At 41.5% G+C, this 26,709-nt stretch overlaps 1 protein-coding gene across 1 annotated transcript in view; it reads left to right on the top strand.

The window, feature by feature from the left end:
- The first annotated feature begins 24,314 nt into the window (after positions 1-24,314).
- The window catches only part of LOC126474023 (parafibromin), a 65,262-nt gene continuing 62,867 nt past the window's right edge, over positions 24,315-26,709 (top strand). Inside the window, exons 1-2 of the mRNA XM_050101428.1 lie at positions 24,315-24,461; positions 25,202-25,307. Of these exons, the coding sequence (XP_049957385.1) occupies positions 24,331-24,461; positions 25,202-25,307 (237 nt within the window). The 5' untranslated portion in view covers positions 24,315-24,330. The remainder of the gene's footprint in view (positions 24,462-25,201; positions 25,308-26,709) is intronic.

The raw sequence follows: 26,709 nt of genomic DNA, 5'->3' as shown, positions 1-26,709 counted from the left end.
AGAGAAACAGGTCAACCAAGAGCACAGGAAGACAGTATTACTATCAAATTGAATGAAAACTTTACGAACAAAAAGTCAGAAGTTGAAAATATTTTTAATAATCATTTTCTAAATGTTGTGGATATAGTAGGATCCAGGTGTTCATTAGAAGATGCTAGGCAGTTAATGGAAGATGCAATTTGATACAATTGAAATCTCACCCACTTCTCCCTCTGAAATTAGGAAAATAATAAACTTGCTTAAAAGCAAAAACTCACATGGAATTGATGGCATCTCCAGCAAAATACTAAAAGCTTGTTCTCAACAGATAAGTAAGATTCTCAGCCACCTGTGTAATAGCTCTCTGGAACAGGGCATTTTCCCTGAAATATGCTATTGTTATACCTTTGCATAAAAAATGGGATGGATTTGATGTCAACAATTAACGTCCAATCTCCCTTCTAACAGCTTTATCCAAAATTTTTGAGAAAGTAATGTATTCAAGAGGAGCTTCACATATCTGTAAAAATGAAGTACTAACAAAATGTCAGTTTGGTTTCCAGAAAGGTTTTTCAACAGGAAATGCTATATATGATTTCACCAATCAAATTTTGAATGATCTGAATAACCGAACACCACCCATTGGGATTTTTTGTGATCTCTCAAAGGCTTTTGATTGTGTAAATCATGAAATTCTGCTAGACAAGCTCAAGTATTGTGGCATGAGTGGGACAGTGCACAAATGGTTTAATTTGTACCTAACTGGAAGAGTGCAGAAAGTTGAAATAAGCAGTTCTCATAATATGCAAAGATCAGCACATTCCTCAAACTGGGGAACTATCAAGAATGGAGTTCCACAATGGTCAGTCTTGGCTCCTTTGTTGTTCTTAATATATATAAATGACTTGCCATTCTATATCCATGAAGAGACAAAGTTAGTTCTCTTTGCTAATTGATACAAGTATAGTAACCACACCTGACAAACAAGAATTAACTGATGAAATTGTCAATAATGTCTTTCAGAAAATTAGTAAGTGGTTCCTTGTAAACAGGCTCTCACCGAATTTTGATAAGACACAGTACATACAGTTCTGTACAGTAAATGGTATGATGCCATTAATAAATATAGACCTTAATCAGAAGCATATAGCTAAGGTAGAATATTCCAAATTTTTAGGTGTGTCTATTGATGAGAGATTAAATTGGAAGAAACACATTGATGATCTGCTGCAACGTTTGAGTTCAGCTTCTTATGCAATAAGGTACATTGCAAATTTTGGTGATAAACATCTTAGTAAATTAGCTTACTACGCCTATTTTTACTTATTGCTTGCATATGGCATCATATTTTGGGGTAATTCATCACTGAGGAATAAAGTATTTATTGCACAAAAGCGTGTAATCAGAATAATAGCTGGAGTCCACCCAAGATCATCCTGCAGACATTTATTTAAGGATCTAGGGATATTCACAGTAGCTTCTCAGTATATATACTCTCTTATGAAATTTGTTATTAACAACCAAACCCAATTCATAACTAATAGCAGTGTGCATAACTACAATACTAGGAGAAAGGATGATCTTCATTATTCAAGATTAAATCTAACTTTGGCACAGAAAGGGGTAAATTATACTGCCACTAAAGTCTATGGTCACTTACCAAATAGTATAAAAATTCTGACAGATAACCAACAAGTATTTAAGAAGCAATTAAAAGAATTTCTGAATGACAATTCCTTCTACTCCATAGAGGGATTTTTAGATATAAATTAAGAAAAAAAGAAAAAAACAAACAAAAAATTATAAAAAAAATTAAAAATAAATTAATTAATTAAAAAGTTGTTATATTAACTTAATTATATTGTTAAATTAACTTAATTATGTCATGTATTGGAAAATTTGACTCGTTCCACATCATTACGAAATATCATATTCATGATCCATGGAACTAGTATTAATCTAATCTAATCTAATCTAATCTCTAATCTAATACCCAGTAGCACCTCCTCCTGTATTTATGCGTGCCTGTATTCGTCGGTGCATACTATACACAAGTTCATTGAGGCACTGTTGGTACAGAGTGTCCCACTCCTCAATAGCGATTCGGTGTAGATCTCTCAGAGTGGTCTGTGGGTCACGTCATCCATAAAAAAACCTTTTCAATCTATCCCAGGCATGTTCGATAGGTTTCATGTGTGGAAAACATGCTGGCCACTCTAGTCGAGCGATGGTGTTATCCTGAATGAGATTATTTGTAAGATGTGCACGATGGGGGAGCGAATTGTTGGCCATTAAGATGAATGCCTTGCCAATATGCTGCCAATAGGTTGCACTATCGATCGGAGGATGGCGTACGTCGGCCGCACATAATGTCATCCCAAAACATCAGGGATCGTCCGCCTTGCTGCACTCGTTGGAAAGTGTGTCTGAGGCGTTCAGCCAGACCAGGTTGCCTCAAACACGTCTCAGAAGATTGTCTGGTTGAAGGCATATGCGTCACGCATCAGTGAAGAGAATGTGATGCCAATCCTGAGCCATCCATTCTGCATTTTTTTGGGCCCTTCTGTACCACACTTCATGGTGTTGTGGCTGCGCATCATGCAGCCTATTGTGCACATGTTTGAGTGAACATGTTGGCGTTGGTGTCAGGGTTCCTCCGAGCAATAATCCGTAGGTAGCGGTCATCCACTGCAGTGGTAGTCCCTGGGTGGCCTGAGTGAGGCATGTCATCGACAGTTTCGGCCTTCTTGTATTTTCTCCATGTCCTAACAATATCACTTTCGTTCACTCTGAGACGCCAAGACACTTCCCTTGTTGAGAGCCCTTCCTGGCACAAAGTAACAATGCGGACGCGATCGAACCGCGGTATTGACCGTCTAGGCATGATTGAACTACAGACAACACGAGTCATGTACCACCATCCTGGTGGAATGACTGGAACTGATCGGCTGTCGGAACCCCTCCATCTAATAGGCGCTGCTCATACATGATTCTTTACGTCTTTGGGCGAGTTTAGTGACATCTCTGAACATTCAAAGGGACTGTATCTGTGATACAATACCCACAGTCAACGTCTGTCTTCAGGAGTTCTGGGAATTGGGGTGATGCAAAACTTTTTTGATGTGTGTATAATCAAGCTGTAATTCCAGAAATTTAACACTGTCAATCCCTTCTATCGGCATGTATTCAATTGTTATACATATCCTGGAAGGAAATCTCTCCTACAGGTTCTCAACTGCATGTGGTAGATCTTTTCAAGGTTTAATGACGGGAAATGAGCTTTAAACCATTTAGTTAATGTCAGTGAAAATTCCTGGCTATTTATTGCAATGTTTGTATTCATCTGCAAACAAAACAAACTTACCATCTGGCACTGTAACAGATGAGAGGTCATTAATGTACACAAGAAGAAGCAATAGACCAAAATCTAACCTTGAGGAATGGAGCATGTAATTAATTCCCAGTCAGATGAAGACTGATTGCAAAGAAGCAAGGCTCAATAGCAGTGCAGTGTACAAAAAATTCTTCTGTGTTTCCTTCTCATGTTACCAAAGTCATTCTCGTACATAATGTGAAAGTCGAACAGATCACAGAACCGTGAGATAGACGCCACATTGTAGGAGACAAGGAGCAGTGAAACAATGCAGCTCCAGCGGAAAATGTGATATAATATGTTCCGCAGACTATGCTGTGGATAATAAAAGAATCAGTGTCATCGATGACAGCATATCAGGAATTTATAGAAGCAATGTGTAATATTGCAAATTGCTAGGAACTTTAAATATGGCATCAAATCATTGCACCACAAAGTAATATACTCGTTGTACACAGGTAAAAATTAAGATGCCTCCCTGGTAACGCAAGACTCCACAGAAAGGAAGCGTGCTGAATCACTCCCTGGCTTGGGGCACTGAACATCATTGAACTAATGCAACAAAATGACACATAAATAGAAAGGCATCGTCATTGTGGTGACTATGCACTGTGAGGTAAGAAGACTTATTCACATGGCAAGAAAGCTCTTTCAGGAATGACAAAGTGGAATAAAGCTATCCAGCGACTCTGAATAATGAGGTTGGGCAATTCTAAAAGTGTTCCTCCCAGTGCTGACTAAATGAGAAGAGCAAAATGAACGAAGTAAAGGTCAACCAATGGCGACACCCAGCTATTATGACCTGTTGCCTTTCCTGGGGTAGGAGTACTGCTGTAGGGGTGGCACTGAGCAGCAGACTCTCTTAAATATTCCCTAAAACAGATATTCATTTTCAGATGTTCTCAGGCATTCTCAGTCTACCAACATCAAGCTATGAAGAGGACCCTACAACAGTATGCCATCTACTCATCTAGAAGTCTAAAAGCTGTTATGGAAATGCAAGTTCCACTCTGGGAGCTTCACCACTGTTAGCCACATTGGCAACGTTAGTGCTGACTCCAATGTGGTGACCTTAGCGCTCTTTGTCCTGTGAGTCTCCTGGTAGCCTACAATACGAGCCTGGAAATGTGCAGCCACTCTTTCACATTCGCGAGTGGTAGTACGCAAGTGGTAGTGTACTCACTGCTGCCCTCCTCTGCTGCTGTGGGTAGACTCTGCTGCTACGGGTTGCCACTTCTTCTTTGGGGGCGACAATGTGATATGTTGCACCACACCATATCCCGTACCAAGATGTTCGGCTGCCATTTGGCAGTGCAGCAAATGTGTGGGGAACGACATGCCACTTCAGTGGATGTGCGCAGCCTCAGATGTGGACCACCATGACTAAGCTGGCTGGGTGTATACTGCTTCTGACCTACAAGCATTGGCTGCATGAGGCGACACCCTGACAGTTTTGTACTTTGAATAATAAATGTTTACATTGTCAATACTGTTTCTCTGATGTCCCATTGGGCATATGGCAGACATCCACTTACCTCAACACTGCTCAACCTCGCCCTGGTTGGTGGTATGTTGACCTCCTGACCGTGACCTACCCATCACCACCAACCACCTCAGTGGCTGACCAACCTAGCCATTGCATGTGGTATCAGAATCTGCCAGTGGCGTCTGCAGCTGGTCCAGGACTACAACTTCAGCCATAGCATGCAGTACAGCGTTGTAACATTGGTAAGCGAGTTTTCGTTCTGGCCTTTTGTTGTTTTTCCTTTATTTGTAGCTATGTCGAATGAGTGAGATGTGCATTGGAATTTAAAGGTTAAGTTTGCAAGGCTGCAGGAGCCTGCGGATTTGTCATAATTATAGGGAATGTTATTTACGACTGGTGTGGTGTGAGTATTGTAATTTGGCTAGGTATAACTTACCATGCATACAAGTTGTACCCGCTGTGTATAGCATATGCCAAAGGAATGGCCATGAAGCATATCAGCTTGTAATGTAGCAACTACGTCACATAGTACTGTATAAATATACCCACTCTATTTTGTAATTTTATTTAAAGGCTTCAATAGTAATTTTAATAATAATAATAACGTAAGGGCTTCACCGAAATATAAACAAAAGTAATTCACGCCACCCATAAGGCGATGTGAATTAATATATTTTCTTTATTAATAAACGTACACGGAAATGAGGGTATGTAGAAGGCAGTGGGCAGGTATACGTCGAACGACTGGTATAGAAGGCTCTGAGTCATCTTGAGCAGGAAGGTGCCGGATGTAGATGGGAGTACCAGTTGTGCGGGAAAATGATAGGTTTCTAGTGCCTTCTAGAACAATTTCAACATAGTAATACCGTTCCGGTACGGTATCAGAAAGAGCGTGAGATTGTGAATGCTGAGGGGAACCTGCACTGTAAGACTCCGATGGCGATACTGCGAGATATCGGCATCGAGAGAAAATAATCCCACTTGTTCTTAACCCTTCAGGTTAAAAAATATATATATATTGTAAACGTAATTAAAGCACGTAATTGAAAACAGGGCTTAAGAAAAGGATCTCCTCTCTTACATGCTATTTTCTTTCATTAGTTTATAAAATGAGTAACGACATTATTACTATTTGCGCGGAGGTACGTATAAAGTGGAGGGAAGCACTAGTTTCGGAGTTGGCGCTTTTCCTCTGGAGAGTCACTCTGGGTCCTTCATGATGGACAGACCTGTATTTGACTGCTCCAGTGAAACTTTATTCGGTCAGTAAGTACTTTTACAGTACAAATGGCTTTCCAGGCACTGCTCCAAGTGTCTAGAACAGCGGTTGAGTAGCGACAGGTTATTTCGCAATTTAATACGCCAGTAAAAATGATTTTGATTATGTGATATGCAGTCTCTTTGGAACTGTGATAAACTTTAGAACAACGGTAGAGCCGCGTATCGCAATCAAGATGCAGTCTCATCCTCATAGGTAAGTGATTTCTTGCATAGCTCGGCACTGGTGTGAATTTCAAATTAGTCTTCAAGGTTTTACTGTGCACAAGACGGCCATAGAGTCGAGTGAAGTTAAACGAATCAAAATTCATTGTGTTATGTGGTAATGTTCAGGTGAGCGATTATTTGTTGTAACTGCATCATTAGAAGTTCCTTGTGGTGGTGCAAAATTAATTGTTTAGCACTCAGTGAAACCAGTATCTAAATTCTAGTACATGAAGAGAAGACAGATTGTCTCTAGAAGAGGCTAATATGTATTGCATTGTTCTGAAGGATAGAACCTGATTCACTGTGAAGATAATTTATGAACATAATCAGAGGTGTGTCATCATAAGGTGCATTAGGGGACGATGTAGACTGATACTCTGTCAGTTGTGTGGTCTCGGATTAACTACATGTGCCAAACATTACTGTAATAGCAGTCCCTTGCAGTTGCAAATTTGGAAATTTGTGGTAAGGTCTTATGGGACAAAACTGCTGAGGTCATTGGTCCCAAATCTTACACACTACTTAACCTAACTTACACTAAGGACGACACACATACGCATGGCCAAGGGAGGACTCAAACCCCTGACGGAGGGAGCCGCACAGATCGTGACAAGATGCCTTGCAATTGTAACATGTGCTTTATTGGAGGACACAATGCCTCTGAATTATATTTTATTTATCACAATAGGTTCATGTTACTATTTGCTGGAAAACCCTTCTTCATTACAATATTACTTGGTTGATTCGTTGCTTCCCAAGATTGCTTACAGTGAATAGTATCACAAGCAGGACTCGCATTCGGGAGGACGACGGTTCAATCCCGTCTCCAGCCATCCTGATTTAGGTTTTCCGTGATTTCCCTAAATCGCTTCAGGCAAATACCGGGATGGTTCCTTTGAAAGGGCACGGCCGATTTCCTTCCCCATCCTTCCATCACCCAAGCTTGCGCTCCGTCTCTAATGACCTCGTTGTCGACGGGACGTTAAACACTAATCACCACCATCACAAGCAGGAGAGCAGGACTGTCTTTAAGAACCAAACATCTTCGTGAAATATAAAGGTTGTGGTTATGGTTCTTATGACACACACACCACTCCGCTGTTCGATTCGCTGCGGCTCACTTCGTTAACGTCGCTCGCCTACGCCACTAGCAGCGCAATTTGGCTGGATGCAAGGGAAGCAAGCTTGCAGCCGCGCTGGAGCTTCTCATAGACGCGATGGGGAGTAACCACGGCTACAAACGGCAGCAGAAATATACACAGAAGAAGGTGCAGTGCTTCAAGTGCCAGCAAGTGGGGCACATTGCGAGTGTATGCAAGCATGGCAGTGCACGGCACTCGTAATTGTCCCAGGCCAAGAGGGCTGGCTTGCAGATGCTCGAATTGCGGCGGCTCACACGCCGCAAATCCGCATAACTGTAGCTACCTCAAAGAGTTCTTCCGCCAGCACGCCGCGACACTCCCTGCGGCGGTGTCTGGCGCCGAGTTGGCGGCCCCCCCCCCCCGCCCCCCCTCTCCCGAGGGGTGCAGGCTACGCCGCCTCGAAGCCCCCACTGACGACGCCACGGCCGGTTTCCGAGCCACTTTTGCAGCCGTAAGGACCACACTCAAGGATGAGCTAGCAGCTGTAAATCGCCGGCTCCAGCAGCCATGTGAGGAACTGCGGGTTCTGAAGAAGAAGGCGTCTGTCCCCGGCCCCACCTCCCTTGTGAGGCGGCCGGCGGGAGTGGACGCTACCATGCAGACGACCACCACCTCGCCCCCTGCAGAAATGCGGGAGGCGGTGCACCTGGAGATGGACGTCAAGACACCGGGTTGCCTCCCCCTGTGGAGACAGACACATGAACTGGGGAAGAGACGCCATCCACTTCCTCCCATGACGAGGAAGAGGCATCATAGGAGGAAGAGCTGCCTCTGTGCCTGCCACTCCCAGATGAGCGCAATGTACAGCCATTCCTCAAGAAGACTGCAGCGTCCATAAGACATGGGTCATACCCATACTGGGGCAACCCTTATCCCTTCACGCCGCTGTACATACCCAAGTCTCCCCTTCCCCACCGCCCGTGCAACCTACGCCACACCCGCAGCCTGCTGCATGAGGTGGTGTCTCGGAAGGAGCTGTGCCTAATTAACATCCACCCCATCTTCACCTGCCGCAACTGGGAACATATCTACTGAGTCACAGAGAAGTAGGTGAAGGAGGAGTGGCGCTCCGGTAGGAGGTAGCCTACCGCTGAAGACCACGCAGCAGTAGCCTACTTCGAAAATCTGTGGAAGTAGCAAGATGCCAATTCCAACGAGAGGCAATCAATACCACCTGAGAGGATAATGAAGGAACAGCAGCTACACCGCTTATCCTCCCTCAGCACGAGACTTGAGGAAAGTCCGTGAATTATGAGACTGTGAGACCGGTGTTTATGACACATAACAAGTGTTAGATGGGTGTTGGCCTGCTGCACGCCCCATTTAATATAATCCATGTGGCGCTAAAGCTCTCAAATGACTAACCACTGGCACCAATACATGAATAATAGTATGCAACTCATGTTATATCACATTCCATCATTGGTGTAGTAATAACGGTAGTCAGGTGGAATAAATCTCAGTGTAATAAACTACTCCACCCACCCTGCTAACTTCCAAGTGCTCTGAATCATGCTGGGCTATGATCCATCATAAGGATTAGTGTTAGTCTGTCCTTGTATTCATGTCTATGTGTTACGGTTGATGCCTGGATTTGTATTATGTATGAAAAGAGATTACACAAGTACCAGAAACACGAATGATGATGATGTATCAATCGTCTGAAGTCTTGGTGAGGCAGTTTGCTGAGCTTTAAGTAGAAAAATGAACGAGAAGTAGACTTTTAAAAGCCATGAATGAGCATAAAAGAACGGAGGTAGTTGAAGCAAAGCTTTGGTTAATGTACTTACCCCTTATGCGTATCCTACAGCAGCTAATCTAGTGATTCCTCATTTGCGTAGGTCAACTGAGGATGCTACTGTGTTTGTTTGTGACCTGGAAGCTGCTGTTAGGTTGGCTGATTGGTCAGATGAGGCAGCTCACATCTATGATCTTACACAGAATGTATTGTGCCAGAAGCAGAAAACAGGGCTCTTGATGTATTTTTATGGAGACTTGCAGCAGACTAATCAACTACAGTGCAAATGGAAAACCCAAGGGATTTACCCGTCACTGTTATGTTTTTTACACAACTGGAAGAAGTCGGCAGTGCTACCTGAGGACAAGATAAACATCGTGTGCTATAGATGTGGCCATACAGACCACGCTAAGGAGCAACGTCGTGAATCTAAGTCTTATGAATGTGGGGTAGTGGGGCAACAAGCTCAAGACTGTCAGAATAAGAGGCAAAGTAGGCAATATCGCGATAAGCAGTTGTCAAACGCCCGTGGGAGTTCTTCAACTATCGGATGGTATTTCCGATAAAAGACAGTGGCGAAAAAGTGTATACAGTGGCGGAGATCTGCTCGGTGGGCACAGTGATCGGAATAGAACAAAGGTTTTGGTGGACACAAGAGCTCTTGTGTCAGTAGCTAGTCTGGACCACCTAGTTGGGAAGACTCTAAGGCCTCCAAAATATATGTTACGTGGAGTAGGAAATAACGATGCCGTTTTATTGGGGTCAACGCTGATCAGTTTCAGTGTTGCAGCAAACAATTTCTGGGGATATATGGATGTATTGCCACGTGTTGGTGAGGACTATTGCACTGTCCTGGGTCTATACTTTGTGCATGAGCATGGCGCTAAAATTCATCTTTTGTGGTATGTGATCGACTCATTGGTACATTATTCCAGGTGGGAAGGAAAGACCACTGCAAGTGTTACAGTGCCACAAAATCCACCAGTCATAAAAGTGGAACTAAGCAAAATTCAGATGAGTCCACTGAAGTTTGATTTGCAGGATAAAGTACTGAGAAGTACACGAAAGTTAAGCAGGGTAGGCCAGCCGGTGTGGCCGAGCAGTTCTTGGCGCTTCAGTCTGGAACCGCTGGACCGCTATGGTCGCAGGTTCGAATCCTGTCTCAGGCATGGATATGTGTGATGTCCTTAAGTTAGTTAGGTTTATGTAGTTCTAGGGGACTGATGACCTCAGATGTTAAGTCCCATAGTGCTCAGAGCCATTTGAACCATTTTTTTAAGCAGGGTAACTATGGGTAGTGACATTCACAGTGAGATGTGTGTTATACAGCCATTGGAATGCATCTACTAGATGGATATGTTGCATTACTTCATGTATAGAACTATGGTTTGTGTGAATGAAATAGATGAAGATTGTACTTAAGTATGGATAAATCTGGCTCTGTCGAGATGAGTCTGCCAAAGGATTTGTTGATTGCAAACTTGGACACCCTGGATCAGGATAGACCATCAATGCACCTGCATTACGCAAGAAGGTAAAGCACCTGAAGAGAAGAGATAAGACTGCTATGGAAGCTTTGTCAATACAATTCCCTCATCTGTTCAAACCTCATAGATTGTTATCTGGAGCACTATTAATGTGAAATAACACTCCAATGTACAAGAAGCCATACAGGATCCATAGGCACCTACAGCCTATAATGGAAGAATTAATCGATCAACACCTAGCCAAGAGTGTTATTGAAGAAAGTGTTAGCCCACAGGAACAGCATTTGAATTTTCCAAAAAAAATCGTCACATGCAACAAAGAGGTATAGATATTGCTGCGGCTACACATACCTAAATGCAAAAACTATTATGATTGCACATCCTACACCGAATATGACAGAGACTTTAGACAACTTAAGTCATGGCAAATACTTCTCCACAATGGATTTGCAGAGTGGTTATCACCAATTGGAAGTGGTTCTGGAAGACTGGCCAAAGATCACGTTTCCTGTCCCTTGGGGGTCACTATCATCAGATGTCATTTGGTCCTTACGATGTGCCAGCTACTTTTCAGAGGTTGTTCCATGTCGAGCTCACATGATTAAAATCGAGGCAGTACATGATTTATCTTGTGGAAGTAACTGTATTTTAGAAGAACCTGGAAGAGCATGTGCAGTAATTCAATGAAGTTTTTAAGAGTCTATATTCATCATGTTGATGCTCAGTTTTTGAGAAGTATCATTTTGCAGCAACATGGATCATGTAGTTAGTCAGGAAGGTGTGAAAACTGATCCACATTTGATTTCTTACAACCATAAAAACCAAGTAGTTTCAGTCATTTTTAGGACTCTGTAATTTTTATATAAGATATTCGTTAAGGCGTTTACCAAAATTGCTAAGTTGCTGAACTATTTGTTGAATAAAAGGTATGGAGGTGGAGTGGGCATCTGTCAGTCATCATTTGAAAAATTAAGAGAAGCAGTCCAGTACTGATATATCCAACTATGAAAGAGAATTTATTCTCCTGTGTGACATGATCAGTTGAGCAATTGGATGTATTGTAATCAGTCAGGATGTAGAGTTGACTAGAATATAATAGAATTTCCACCCATAGAGAAGGAAATGCTGACTGTTATTAAAGGTATTCAGTTTTTTCATTGTTACTTGTATGGGGAAAGGTTTAAAGTCGTGGCAGACCATGCTGCATTACTGTGGCTGCTGGGACTAACAGATCCTTTAAATACATTAATACACTAAGGTCTGAAATTAAGTCATACACAAACAAGGCAAGAAAGACAGTAATGCTGACAGCTTGAGTTGGAAGTTTGGGATCATGTAAGCATTGAGAAGGACCCTTCTGAGTGGCAAGGGACACAGGCTGCTAACGCTAACTGGCAGGTATTTAGGACATAGCCACAGTTTACAATGTACAAGGGCCTGTTGTGTAGAAAGACAAAGTACAGATCATATATGGTCTACATGCAACTTTAAAGGACGAAGTGTTAAGACAAGCACCATATACACTCCTGGAAATGGAAAAAAGAACACATTGACACCGGTGTGTCAGACCCACCATACTTGCTCCGGACACTGCGAGAGGGCTGTAGGAGCAATGATCACACGCACGGCACAGCGGACACACCAGGAACCGCGGTGTTGGCCGTCGAATGGCGCTAGCTGCGCAGCATTTGTGCACCGCCGCCGTCAGTGTCAGCCAGTTTGCCGTGGCATACGGAGCTCCATCGCAGTCTTTAACACTGGTAGCATGCCGCGACAGCGTGGACGTGAACCGTATGTGCAGTTGACGGACTTTGAGCGAGGGCGTATAGTGGGCGTGCGGGAGGCCGGGTGGACGTACCGCCGAATTGCTCAACACGTGGGGCGTGAGGTCTCCACAGTACATCGATGTTGTCGCCAGTGGTCGGCGGAAGGTGCACGTGCCCGTCGACCTGGGACCGGACCGCAGCGACGCACGGATGCACGCCAAGACCGTAGGATCCTATGCAGCGCCGTAGGGGACCGCACCGCCACTTCCCAGCAAATTAGGGACACTGTTGCTCCTGGGGTATCGGCGAGGACCATTCGCAACCGTCTCCATGGAGTTGGGCTACGGTCCCGCACACCGTTAGGCCCTCTTCCGCTCACGCCCCAACATCGTGCAGCCCGCCTCCAGTGGTGTCGCGACAGGCGTGAATGGAGGGACGAATGGAGACGTGTCGTCTTCAGCGATGAGAGTCGCTTCTGGCTTGGTGCCAATGATGGTCGTACGCGTGTTTGGCGCCGTGCAGGTGAGCGCCACAATCAGGACTGCATACGACCGAGGCACACAGGGCCAACACCCGGCATCATGGTGTGGGGAGCGATCTCCTACACTGGCCGTACACCACTGGTGATCGTCGAGGGGACACTGAATAGTGCACGGTACATCCAAACCGTCATCGAACCCATCGTTCTACCATTCCTAGACCGGCAGGGGAACTTGCTGTTCCAACAGGACAATGCACGTCCGCATGTATCCCGTGCCACCCAACGTGCTCTAGAAGGTGTAAGTCAACTACCCTGGCCAGCAAGATCTCCGGATCTGTCACCCATTGAGCATGTTTGGGACTGGATGAAGCGTCGTCTCACGCGGTCTGCACGTCCAGCACGAACGCTGGTCCAACTGAGGCGCCAGGTGGAAATGGCATGGCAAGCCGTTCCACAGGACTACATCCAGCATCTCTACGATCGTCTCCATGGGAGAATAGCAGCCTGCATTGCTGCGAAAGGTGGATATACACTGTACTAGTGCCGACATTGTGCATGCTCTGTTGCCTGTGTCTATGTGCCTGTGGTTCTGTCAGTGTGATCATGTGATGTATCTGACCCCAGGAATGTGTCAATAAAGTTTCCCCTTCCTGGGACAATGAATTCACGGTGTTCTTATTTCAATTTCCAGGAGTGTATTAGCAGGTCATGATGGGGTAGGAACGACTGATCATCATGCAGCCAAGAAATTTTGGAAGCGATCAAAGAGAGAGGATGCTGAGCAGTACGTCAGAAACTGTATACTGTGCACACGATGTGCCAATCTCAGTCACCCACAAATACCATTGCAGACATTACTGGAGGCATCTACACCATTTGAAATTGTGGGAGTCCATATTCTAGAGCCATTCAACTGAACACTGGCAGATAACAATTTCATCTTAATCATCACAGACCAATTTTCAAGTTTTTATAATGGTTGCAATACCGAGTACAGTGGCACAGACCATGGTGAACAACTGGTTGGTGAAGATTGCCTTTCCCAACATGAAAATTACAGATGAGGACACTAACTACATGCCCAGTCTGATTAAGTAGCTATGCCATTTACAACACATTCAGAAGCTCAAGAGTAGCTCCTTCCACCCTCAGTCTAGTGGAAGAATTTAATGTGTTCCTCACACAGTTGATAAGATGTTGAGTTATTATGTGATCTGTCACTTCAACAACTGGAATGTCTGTACGTCATATCAGCATATGTTTCTAAGGTACACTGCCGTCTTGGTCTTTCACCACATGTGGTAATTTGCAGTAGAAAGATGCCTTCTAGTTTTTACGTGATAAAGCCTAAATTTGGGAAAAATAGAAAGTCAGTAAAGAAGTTTGCAAACATGTTATGGGATGAGGATTTGTGAGCTGATATGAAGCTTCCTGGCAGATTAAAACAGTGTGCCGGACCGAGACTCGAACTCGGGACCTTTGCCTTTTGGTGGCAAATGCTCTACCAACTGAGCTACACAAGCTCGACTCGCGCCTCGTCCTCACAACTTTACTTCTGCCAGTACTTCGCCTCCTACCTTCCACCCCTTGCAGAAGCTCTCCTGCGAACCTTGCAGAACTAGCACTCCTGAAAGAAAGGATATCGTGGAGACATGACTTAGCCACAGCCTTGGGGATGTTTCCAGAATGAGAATTTCTCTCTGCAGCGGAGTGTGCGCTGACATGAAACTTCCTGGCAGATTAAAACTGTGTGCTGTGCCAAGAAATGCTATGGGTTACGAAACAACGTAATTGAAGACATTACACATTTATTTTGTACCGAAGATGTGCTTTTTCATAAGCTACTGACCTTACTTTTCCTCAGTTCCTCACATAACAAACTTAATAAAACACTGTTTCAGAATCAAAAAATGGTTCAAATGGCTCTGAGCACTATGGGACTTAACAGCTGTGGTCATCAGTCCCCTAGAACTTAGAATTACTTAAACCTGACTAACCTAAGGAGATCACACACATCCATGCCCGAGGCAGGATTCGAACCTGCGACCGCAGCAGTCGCGCGGTTCCGGACTGCGCGCCTAGAAGTTTCAGAATCCGCTCGCAGGTGTGTGTGCATGGCATGTTAGTGAGGTGACTTTTGTAAACTCCTCTGTGTTTTGGCAAATGAAGCAAATTTTAACATGGCAACAAGAGAAATGTGTAGGTTTTACTAAAAATTCGCCGCTCATGCTGCTTCTTTGAAAGTTGCAAATGGTTAACAAAACAAACGAAATAAACAGCTAAATTTTGAGTGTTCTTTTTAGATAGTATCCAAAGCAGAGGTGACATCTTTTGAATAGTCACCACACAAGTGTGGGCATGGAGAGGCTCCACCCAGTATTTATAAGAAATATGAACTTCAGTTTAGAACAGCACTTCTCCTTCAGTGCCCAGCATTTCACCTGCACTAGTCAATGAGTCTCAACAATCTGGCACCAATGCACCAAAACGACCCCATAAAGAGAGAGGTACTGTCGTTGTGATAACTATGCACTATGAAGTAAGAAGATTTATTCAGAGTGCAAGAACGCTCATTCAGGAAGCTGCAAAGAGGAAGAAGCTAGCCAGTGCCTCTGAAGAACGAAGTTGGGTAATATTACAACTCTGGGTATGTTCCTCTAGGAGCTGACTACAAAGGAAGAGTATAAAGAATGAAGTCATGGCCAGCCAGTGATGACTCCCAGCTCCAATGAACTATTGCATTATCTGGGGCGGAGGTGTTGCTGTTGGGACCCACTCGCCAGCAGACTATCATACATATCCTCCAAAATCAGATCCTCATTCTCGGACGTTCTTGGATGTGCCCAGTCTGCTGATATCAAACTATGAGGAAGAGCCTATGATGGCCTATTGTCTACTCATGTAGCAGTCTACAAGCTTCTATGGAATTACAAGTCCCACTTTGATGGCTTGACCGCTGTTAGCCACAATGCCGCTGTTTGTGCTGACTCTGATGTGGCGAATTTAGTGCCTTTCGTCCAGCAGGCCTCTTGGTGGTCTACCGTATGAACCTGGAGCAGATGTGCACCACTCTTCCACCATCGCAAGGGCAAACAGACTCCCTGTTGCCGACTCCTGCTACTGTGGGCAGATCCCGTTGCCACAGGTTCCCTCTCCTGTTTTGGGAACCACAGCACGATTTGATGCACCACACTGCCCCCATGCTGAGATGTTCAGCTGTCATTAGGTACTGTAGATCACATGTGGCAGAATGGCCTGCTGCCTCAGTGGCCATGCACTCCTGATGTCAACCACTGTCACTAAACTGGCCACACACTGACGACAACATCCTATGTCTGGACACATGCTGCATCTGACTTATGAGTGCTGGTTGCTTGGTGCAACACCGTGACTACTGTTGTAATCCGAATAATAAATTTTACGTTGTTAACACTGTTTTTCTGACATACCACTGGGTGCCTGTAAGGCAAGCACTCCCCTCCCCACTGTTCACCCTCACCCAGGGTGATTGTACATCAACCTCCTAACCTCGATCTACCAACCACCACCACCCAGCCCGATAGCAGAGCCACCTGGTCATTGCAAAACAAACAAGTACATAAGCTTTGTGATGCCTGGCTCTTACCTATGAAAATACTTTAAACGCTCCAGATGTGATGTTGTGTCCACCTGGCAGAACACAAATGGAAGATTTATATTGTTCATACATGTGCATGTGCAGCACAAGCTATTACAGGCACAGAAAAACACGATACATGTTAATAACAATCCTGCTGGTACACCAACACGCTCTGAAAATGAGGTGTCTGCGGATATATGCAGCAGAGAAGATTTGTTTGACTGAAATTCTGTAAATAAGGAATGATTTTTACAATTTTTATCACACAGAGGAGATCAACCAATCGATTTGTAGTGCTCATCAGTGCACGTTGACTGAGCTATTCACATCTTTTATTACATAAGTAATTAACCTGTGAGACACCTTTTAATTGAACTTTTGATTAAAATCAGAATTTTTTTGGTCTAAGACAGCTACACTAATAGCAAGACAGCATGTTTTGGCAGACGTGATCCCACAGCAGACAACCTTTAGTTTGTAAGATCTATATTTTTGCTGTATTTTTGATTAATTATTTATTAATTCGCAATGTTTTGTCCATTCAAATAGAGCTATATTAATTCCAACTCCAGCATTAGAAAGAGAGGGACAATTCTTTAAGAGAAAGAGGTAGTATATACGCCTGTATTCCAATAATTAAAGACACAGAGATCATAAAGTATTTTGATTACTGCTGTTAAAATCTGCAACTGTTTAAAATTAATTTGTTGGCAAGCTACTGTTAGTAGAATTAAGTATGACATACCAGTTTTGTTTAGATTTTTAATGTCCATCTAATGCTCCAATCAGATTCTTAATTACACTTATATCTAAAAAGTGGCAAAAGAGGCTGGTGATAGCTTGAAGTCATTGTGTGATGTAGTGCCATGGATTTTCCATATAGGGGAGAGATGTGGACTTAAAAATGCCACAGCTGTCTTCCTCTGTCACACTGTTCAGAACTGAGTTGGAGAGGCAAGACCTATGCTTGTTTGAGTGATAATCCTGCAGCATGCTTTTCAGTGACAGGAATTTTTTTCGATGTTGGTTGTAACACTTCGAAATATTTCGTGTCAGTTCAGCGAGGATATGTAGATTTTCTGCATTAGTCTGAACTATGGTTTATTTCTGCTAGTTGTTGAGCAGAGCTTGTTTTTTTGCATGTGATGCCGATGTGGACTTTGAGTTAGTTGCGCAGAGTCTGAGCTTTAACTTAGTTTGCCAGTGGGGAGTTGGATTATTTCTAACTATTGCTCGGTGCTTAACATTAATACAGTGTATACTCATTAAACTTCTATTTATTAGGGTAGTGTGCAGTTTGACTTTGGTTAATTTCTGGTTGTGAATACTGCATGAGTTTTCCAGCAATTTTTTAGTTTTTTATTTATGTAGTGTATTTGGCAAGCACTATATAGGGGGCTTGAGCTAATTTCAATTCCCTTGATTACATAGCAATTTATCACCAGCCTGTGAGTTTTTGTGTAACTTTATGAACAGCAAACTTTATTTGTTAAACTTAACCATGCCGCACCTACAATCAACCTAATGATATTTTCTGATTAGTTGTCAGACATAATTTTATTATTTTTTATTTTTATTTGAAGTGACATCAATAGGGGTAACAGAGTCATCCTGACCATTGACAATGCAGGGAGTCAGTCTTTTTATTTTTATTCTCAGATGGTTCATGTAGCTGGTAATTTGAGCAGCAGGTGATAAATCTATGACACATTAAGGCACCCTATTTTCAAAGTCTCTGTGACATTAGCTTTCAAGAAGATAACACAAAAACACATTTTCTCGCAGTGTCCTGTCATACTGCAATACAGAGGTTGGTTGGCTGTTAACACTGGCTAACGTGTTCTCAATATCTCTCACCCACTGAAAATATCGGGTCATGCTTTGCTGAAAGCCTGACTCGCTACCATGCATCAGCCACTGCGTTTGATGAACTGTGGATCATAGTTAAATTTGCATGGAAAGATGTATCAGCTTCTGTCTTCCAAGCTCAGTTCAACTCAATGTACAACCAGGTTATAGCCATTGCTGCTGTCAGAGGTGCTTTGTGTAACAGATTTCGCACCCTGTATACACACAGATTTAATCTTTTGTACTTTCTGCTTTATTTTATAAGAACAACAGGCAAAATTTTATTATTTGCTATAGTTTTTAGTTACCATCTTAATGGTCAGTTCATCATGCAACTGGTAAAGAAAAAATTGCCACAAAGATTTGTGACTCCGTGCAAACAAACAGGGAAGTGTACAAAACAGCAATAGAACTTAAATGGAAGGATACTGTAGTCTCAGGTAAAGACTCACTGAGAATTGTTACTGACACAACTCCAGCACAAATAACAGCAGAATCCTTGAAAGTGAATTCTGTATGTGTGGAGAGGACAATTACTCAAGAAATAAATATACCCAAGAGGTCAGTGCAAAAGTTAGAAGAAGCAGCAAATGATGTGGCAGGAAATGAGACACCATATAAGAAGAGAGAACTACTTGCATAAAGAAGAACAGCAACTCAGGCTTAAGGAATGAGAATACCAACAGGTGGAATACTGCAGTTAACCCGAAGAAAGAAACCACAACCAAGGAACCAGGATTTTTGGTGGAATCAGTGGTGGTTTCACAGAAGAAAGCAGTTAACAATGTGAGTCATCAAGTGGATGAACAGGTATGTGACTATCATAACATAGATGATCACAGTGCATCAAGACTAAAGACATTAACTGAACCTACAACTTCAAATATAGAGTCAAATTGCCCTCAGAGGAATATAGACAGAGACAAACTACTTACTTTTCTACAAGTTAACATACATTTTACAAGATTTTAGAATTAGAACATTTATGTAACTCTGAGCATGTAGATGTAATACCTGCACCTGAGCACTAGTTAACCCAAGAACAAGTAAATATGTTTGTTCTCCAAGGGTATGTTGTGGGAGACATGATACGTAGAAAACAGAGAAAGAATGGTGGTACTGGAATTTTTTGTCAAAGAAGGAATAAAGTTTTCTAGAATTGATGTATCTATGTACTCTTCAGAACTAGATGGGGAGTTTAGTTGTGTAAAATTAATGAATGAAAATATAGTAGTAGTTAGTCTATATAGGACGCCAGATGGTGATGTAAATTTGTTTATTGAAAAATGTGAATCAATAATTAAAAAGATATTGAATAGTAAAAGAAGAATTGCTATACTTGGTGATTTGAAAATAGAAATGGTAAACACACAGAAGCCAGTTGCTAGGACATTTTTGAATATGCTAAGATCATTAGACCTCTATTGTACAAATAACCGTGCCACATGTAAGAATGCCTGCATAGACAATATTGTTGTGAACTTCCATAGGGAAGATGTTACAGTCAGACTTGCAGAAAGTGGACTTGCAGATCATGAGCCACTACTCCTTAAACTCTGTAAGAGGAAGCCAGTTAAAACTGAAGAACCTAAAGTAGTAATGGTATGGGGACAAAAGGAAGAATACATAAGTATGTTTGTTTGCTGGAATAAGAAGTGCAGATTGGGACTTTATATATAAGTGTCAAACTGCAAAAAGGGGAAATGAAATTACTTTTGATAAATTCCTTAAAAAATACACAGATTTATGGTATTCTTGTTCACCAGTAAAAATAATTAGATATCCAAGTGAAATGAAAAAGTCTGAACTGGTTTACAGAAGAGCTAGCAGAAATTAGAGGAAACGTGCATATGCTGTATCAATGCATAAGCGAGCCGCTAACCAAGGAGCAGAACAGAGCATAAACAGTCATAAGTCATATCTGAAATGCAAAAAATACTACATAGCTAAACTTCTTCTGGCAAAAAAGCAAGCAGTGGAAAACTATATACAAAGGGCTCCCAATAAATGCAAGGCAGTGTGGAAAATAATAAAACAAGATAATACACCACAATGCACAGAAACAGCTCTGCTTGAATCTGAGGAATTAAATCAATACTTTTTAAACACATTTAAAGAAATAAGTAACAGAATTAAAGCAACAAATTCATCTGCAATGGACCTTGTTGAAGCACCACTGCCTGTTAACCTGGTATTTCAATGGAGGGCTGTCACACCTGCTGATGTTATAAAAGCTGCATCCAAATTTTCAGGTTTTAAAAGTATGGACTGTTATTGCTTATCAAATAACATAATTAAAAAGGGAATACACTCAATCGCCAAACCATTAGCTTTTATTTTTAATAAATATGTAGAATTTGGAGTTTTTCCAGATGCACTGTATCAAAAGTTGTCCCAGTTTTTAAAAAAGGGGAAAAACATCTTCCCCAAAGCTACAGACCAGTCTCCATTGTTCCAATATTCTTAAAGATATTTGAGGCACTGATACACACACAGAGAAGCAGCTTCTTTGAAAAACGCAATATCCTATGTAGAAATCAGTTTGGTTTTCGCAAAGGGAAAAACACAACAGGGGCCATCTTGGAAATCAATCATTGACCAAACCTTAACAGCTTTTGAAAACTATAACATGGTATCACTGGTATTATGTGATGTTAGTAAAGCTTTTGATTGCATTCCTGTTGACGTACTACTGGGGAAACTAGAGTTTTATGGGGAGAGAGGGAGCACTTTAGCTGTGATAAATTCTTATTTAAGTAACCGAAAACAATTCGTTTCAGTTAGAAATGTAAATTCTAGCGTAATGGAAATCAGCACAGTTGTACCACAAGGGTCTATCCTTGTACCCTTCTTCTTCATTGTAGCTATTAATGATTTACCTAAAAAACATAGCCCACTCTGTCGTGTGTTATGCTGACGATACAACACTGCTTACCACACATCAGAACATTTCAAATCTGAATAAACTAACAAAAGAAACAATTGATAAGGCCCTGGACTGGTTTGCAGCCAATAAGCTCCTGTGCAGTCCTGATAAAACCCAACAACTTTAAATGGGAACATCAAATGAAGTAGCTAATAAGTCGATAAAGCTCTTAGGTATTTACATTGACTCTAAACTCTATTGGGAGGGACATGTCAATCACGTATGTGAAAAATATCTCGGGTGGCATATCTTATCTTGAAACTAAGGGAGGTAGTGAGCTTGGAATACCTTAGGGTGACATACTTTGGGCTATTCCAGTCACGTATTTCATATGGTCTGATTATATGGGGGCACTCCCCTCACATCATGAACATCTTGAAATTACAAAAAAAGTCTTACTCATAATATCTAAAAGAGGTCATAGGGAGCACTGTCGTCCTCTTTTTTTCATGACTCAGTATACTCACAATTATAAATTTATACATCTGTGTGTCTGTACTCTATATTAAAAATAATATTTCAGAATTTATTGCCAGAGGGGAAATACATGAATACAACACCAGGTCTATGGGTAATTTAGACATACCATGCCACAGATTAGCGAGAACAGGAAATTCCCACAAAGTAAAACCACTCAAAATGTTCAATAAACTGCCAATTCAAGGTCCACTCTATGGATATAATGTTTTTTAATGAAGTGGTACAGTTGGCTTTCATATCATCCATTCCATGACATTAAAGGATTCTTTGAGATGCCTGAGGAGGATATTAGCATTTAAACGTTGTCTGTAGTTAAACATATTATTGTGTATTGTACTTAATCATGTGTAATTACATAGTGTGTACAATAAACAATACAATAGTATATTATATTAGATTATAGTATAGATATTGCATTAACTTTTAGAAGCTATGGTGGTGTAATTTGGTACACTGTCATGCTGGAAATGTATTCTATAATGTACTGACACTTGTTTATTTTATTATTCTATATGTACTAGTACATCCTGTATGACGAAGCCAATATCATTGTAAAATGATCCATGGTGAATGAAATTCTTGATTCTTGATCATCTCAGTGCTTAGGCCTTGAGATCCATAACGCTGTAAACAATGGACGCTCTGGTTGACGCCATTTTTCTTGATTTCAAAAAGGCATTTGATAACATCCCATACTGACGTTTAGTGAAAAAAGTACGAGCTAACATAGTATCAGAGCAGAACTGCTTCTGTTATCAAAACTTCCTTGCAGATAGAACTCAGACGTTGCTCTTAGCAGAACAAAATCGACAGATCTAAAGATAATTTCCCAGGTTTCCCTGGGAAGTTTCATAGGGCTACTACTGATTATAATGTATGTAAACGATCTAGTAGAAAGCATCAGATTATATTTAAGGATGTTCGAATATGATACAGTTGTCTATAACAAAGTAGCAATACCAGACGACAGTATCGATTTGTGGAGGACTGGTGAATGATGCAGGCTCTCCCAGTTGACCCTGAACCTAAATAAATGTAACTTATTGTGCATACATGAGAAAAAAAGCCTCTGTTTTACAATTACACTATTGACGAGAAACCGTTTAAAACAGTATCAACCGTAAAATATCCAGGAGCAACTATCCAGAGCGACCTTAAGTGGAGTGACCACTTAAACCAAACAGTAGGAAAAGCAGATGCCAGACTGAGATTCATAGGAAGAATCTTAAGTGAATGTAACTAATCCACGAAAAAAGAGGCTTATAAGGCACTAGTTTGACCGGTTCTTGAATACTGTTCATCAATGTGGGATCCTTACGAGGTAGAACTGATAGAAGGGATAGAGAAGATCCAATGAAAAGCGGCGCATATCGTCACGGTATCGAGAGAATTACCGAGATGCTCAACAAACTCCATCACCACACGTTACGAGAAAAGCATTGTGTATCACTGAGATGTTTACTACTGAAGTTTCGAGTGAGCACTTTTCGGGAATGTCAGACAGCATACTACTCCTTCCCAGATATATCTTGTATAATGACAATGGCGAGAAAAATCGAGGAATTGGAGTCAGTGCAGAGGCTTGCCGACAGTCATTTTTCCCATGCGTCACTCGCGAGAGGAAAAGGGTAGGTAGCATCATTTAGAGAAGGGGTGGCCAAGAATCCAGCTAGCAGACCGTACCCTGGCACGAGTGCAATAGCGCTTAGCCTGGCCGGCACATTTTCCCCACCTCCACGTCATGCAGTCTTGAGTGCGTAAAGAGGAAAGTGGGGGAAACTGCGAACGTGCTGCGCATACGGCTTGGTTTTATATTTCGCATTTCTTAACAACATGGATCAAAAACAAAACAAATTTTCAGTATTGTTTAATTATTTATAAATTTTATCTGGTACAAGCTGTCAGCATACGAACAGACACAGACAATTTCTTGAGGGTATATTGCAGACAATTTCAGCTTCATAATCGAAGAAAAGTCTTTCACACACATATGTTAGTCGAAATATTGTAGCTCTTTTCCAACCTCGTTGTCGAGACGCTAAACTCTACCTTAGAAAAGATTGCATTGACAGTTTTAACGTTAAAAGGATTTGCCTTGAAACTGGTGATTACTTTCCACATCAGTCAGTTCAGCCTTCAGAAGCACAGGGGTGCTTTCAACTGAAACAGCAAATGTAAGATTGACTGTGTGTTCAAATCGTTTAGGGCACTGTCCTTGCAATTCTTTCAAGGCCACAGTGACTTGAAGGGATACAGCAACCAGCTATTTTCTTCAGGTGACTTTAATTTAACTACGTCTATTTTATGTAAGGGTGCATAAGTTTTTTTGTAAAATCGGAAAATATCTTACAATAATTTTAGAAGCTGATAAAGCTAAACAGAAACTTTCAAAATAACCATACTTAGATTTGAAAAAAACTTCAACTACTCATGGCGCTTGTACCACAGTCTCTTGTACTTTGTAACTTTGGCAGCGTTAGGAATTCTATAGTCTTTGACTTTTCGTGTCAGTAGTGTACGATGGCTGATCCTTTGAGTTTGTTACGGCAGTATAATGTCAACAAAAAGGAAATTATACAAAGAGAAAATCAGATTATCTTCGGCGAATTTTCTTGGCCGAAAAATGTCAACACAAATTACCTGATGTGGGGGTGAGTGACATTAATCCATGAAAAACTAAAGAGCGTCTGTCGTGTGTTATTTTTTTTTTCACACATTTGTTTATCGTGTATAGTTGTTGTCAGGTTAGCTTGTGTGCTGTTCCATTGACTTGCTGGCCCTCTGTGGATGGCTGCACACAGACTTTTTGTATTTGTGGTGTCATGTCCAGAATTACTCCACTTTAATTCATACGAGGTAGATATCCATCGTACCCACACTCATGGCAATGTTGTAATGACTAGTTGGGTTTTCACCTTAAGAATTGTACACCGTTCTCTTCGTAGAAAATTACTTCACACGTGATAATTTTAGTTCGTAGGGAACATGATTTGTTAAACCCAGATGAAGGCAACGACCCGGACGCAAACAATCGTTTGAGACAGTGAATGAAATTGACACAGAAAGATAAAAGTAGTTCAGTGCATCTCTTAATTCAAGAAATACGATGTCAGTTTTTTTCTTCTTAATAACGTTAGAAGTTATTGCTAATTTACGTTAATCATCTTCAGTAAAAATATCCATTAAATTGAATGTGGTGTATATCACTGCCCATGGTCACATGTTATGGTAATGACTATTTTTATTTTGTTGCTTGTGCTAACCGTGTAGATTGCAAGCAGAACAGAATTTTTTTTTAAGTTTGACAGAAATGTCATCATACATTTGTTGCAGTAACAAGAGATTTCAGTGTATCTACATAAGTCTGGCATTGTACATTTGTGTCTTTCAGGTCAGGTAAAGGAGACCATGCAAAGGAATATTACACATTGGAATGTCTGCTCTTCCTTCTCAAGAATGTTGCTCTTTCACATCCTGTGTACGTTCGGAAGGCTGCGGTAAGCTCCCATTTAACAACTATCATACTACTGCGTTTTATAACAGTAATTTGCATTGCCAGTGTATCTCATAGTACAGATATTTTTCCACAATAATTGGTGTAGTGTTGTTCAGTTAAATCCTGTAATGTGACTTTGTTTTGTATATCTTACAAGCGAAATGTGTAAAACATCTATTCATATCAGAAACACCAGATTAAAAATAAAGAGTGTGGTCAAAGTCCATGTATTTGGAACAGAACAACCATGTACTCTTATAGCAACCCCCAAAATAGCATATACACAAAAAAAGATTAGTTTAACTATGAAGTGGGCAATGTGATTTTGATAATTTGCTTTCAATCTTGTTCTTGTTCACAGTCTGTTAAGAGCCTTCAGACTTCACAGTTTTTCGTTATTGTCATGGCAGTTCTCCTGGTGATTACATTCAATGATGGTCTCTTGAAGTTTATTATATCTTGACTGCAGGCTGTGATTAGTGTCTCAAGTGCTCTGGGCTGTGAGGAAGCTATTACTTGATTTTACCCTTTGGGTAGCTGGTTCAGTAACATATTCTAGGTTTGTTCAGACATGTAGAGCTTCATACACTGTTCATAGGCATTTCTCTCTTGTCAAATTATTGGTGAAGCAATTACAGCCAGATGGTAGATGTTATGTGTGTGAATAGGTTTTAGACAGCCATTGATGAGTCTGCACTTTTTCTTGAGTGAGACATCGCCTCACTCAGTGTAGGAGGGGTTTCCTTATTTTTTACCACAATGGTGGGACATATTTGCCAGTGAAATAACAAATTGCCAGTACTGTTACATTACTTATGGTGTAGTACCCAATTTGAACTTAGGTTTTCAGGGGATATTGTTTCTGACCTTGACAATCATTCAATCATTTTAATGTTTGGACAGTATTGCGTGAGTGGCAGGGCTTTAAGTTCAACATTCCTCTCCTTTATACCGGGAGCAGTCTGCAGCTATGCTTGCAGCAAAGTTGAAATACCCAAACCTTTCATTTTTTTAGGAGGGGGGGGTGGGGTGGAAAGGTGTTTTTCTTAAGTTGGTCATGGACACATTGTTGGAGTTTAAGGTGGTAGTGAGTTTTTGTTTGACCTTCTCAGCTTCCCTGCTTGGATGGCCACAACGCAGTCATCAGCATATATGTAGTTCAAGATTTCATTCAGCAGAGGTTTTTCATTGGTGTTAATACTAAAAATTGTAGAACCTGTACACTGTCCTGGAGTAGACCATTTTTCTGCACACAGATGCAAATCACACAAATAATGTGAAAAATATTCAATTGCAGAAGTAACATAAAACTAACAGGACAGCCAGGGAAATAGGTATTTTGGGCGGGGACAAGCTAAATATACGACAACCCTAATAATGAAGATGTACCAAAATAAAACCTT

Source organism: Schistocerca serialis, chromosome 4, assembly GCF_023864345.2.
Source record: "Schistocerca serialis cubense isolate TAMUIC-IGC-003099 chromosome 4, iqSchSeri2.2, whole genome shotgun sequence".
NCBI classification, from domain to species: Eukaryota; Metazoa; Arthropoda; class Insecta; order Orthoptera; family Acrididae; genus Schistocerca; species Schistocerca serialis.
Note: the sequence above shows the minus strand (reverse complement) of the source record. Positions and strands in the feature narration are given on the sequence as shown.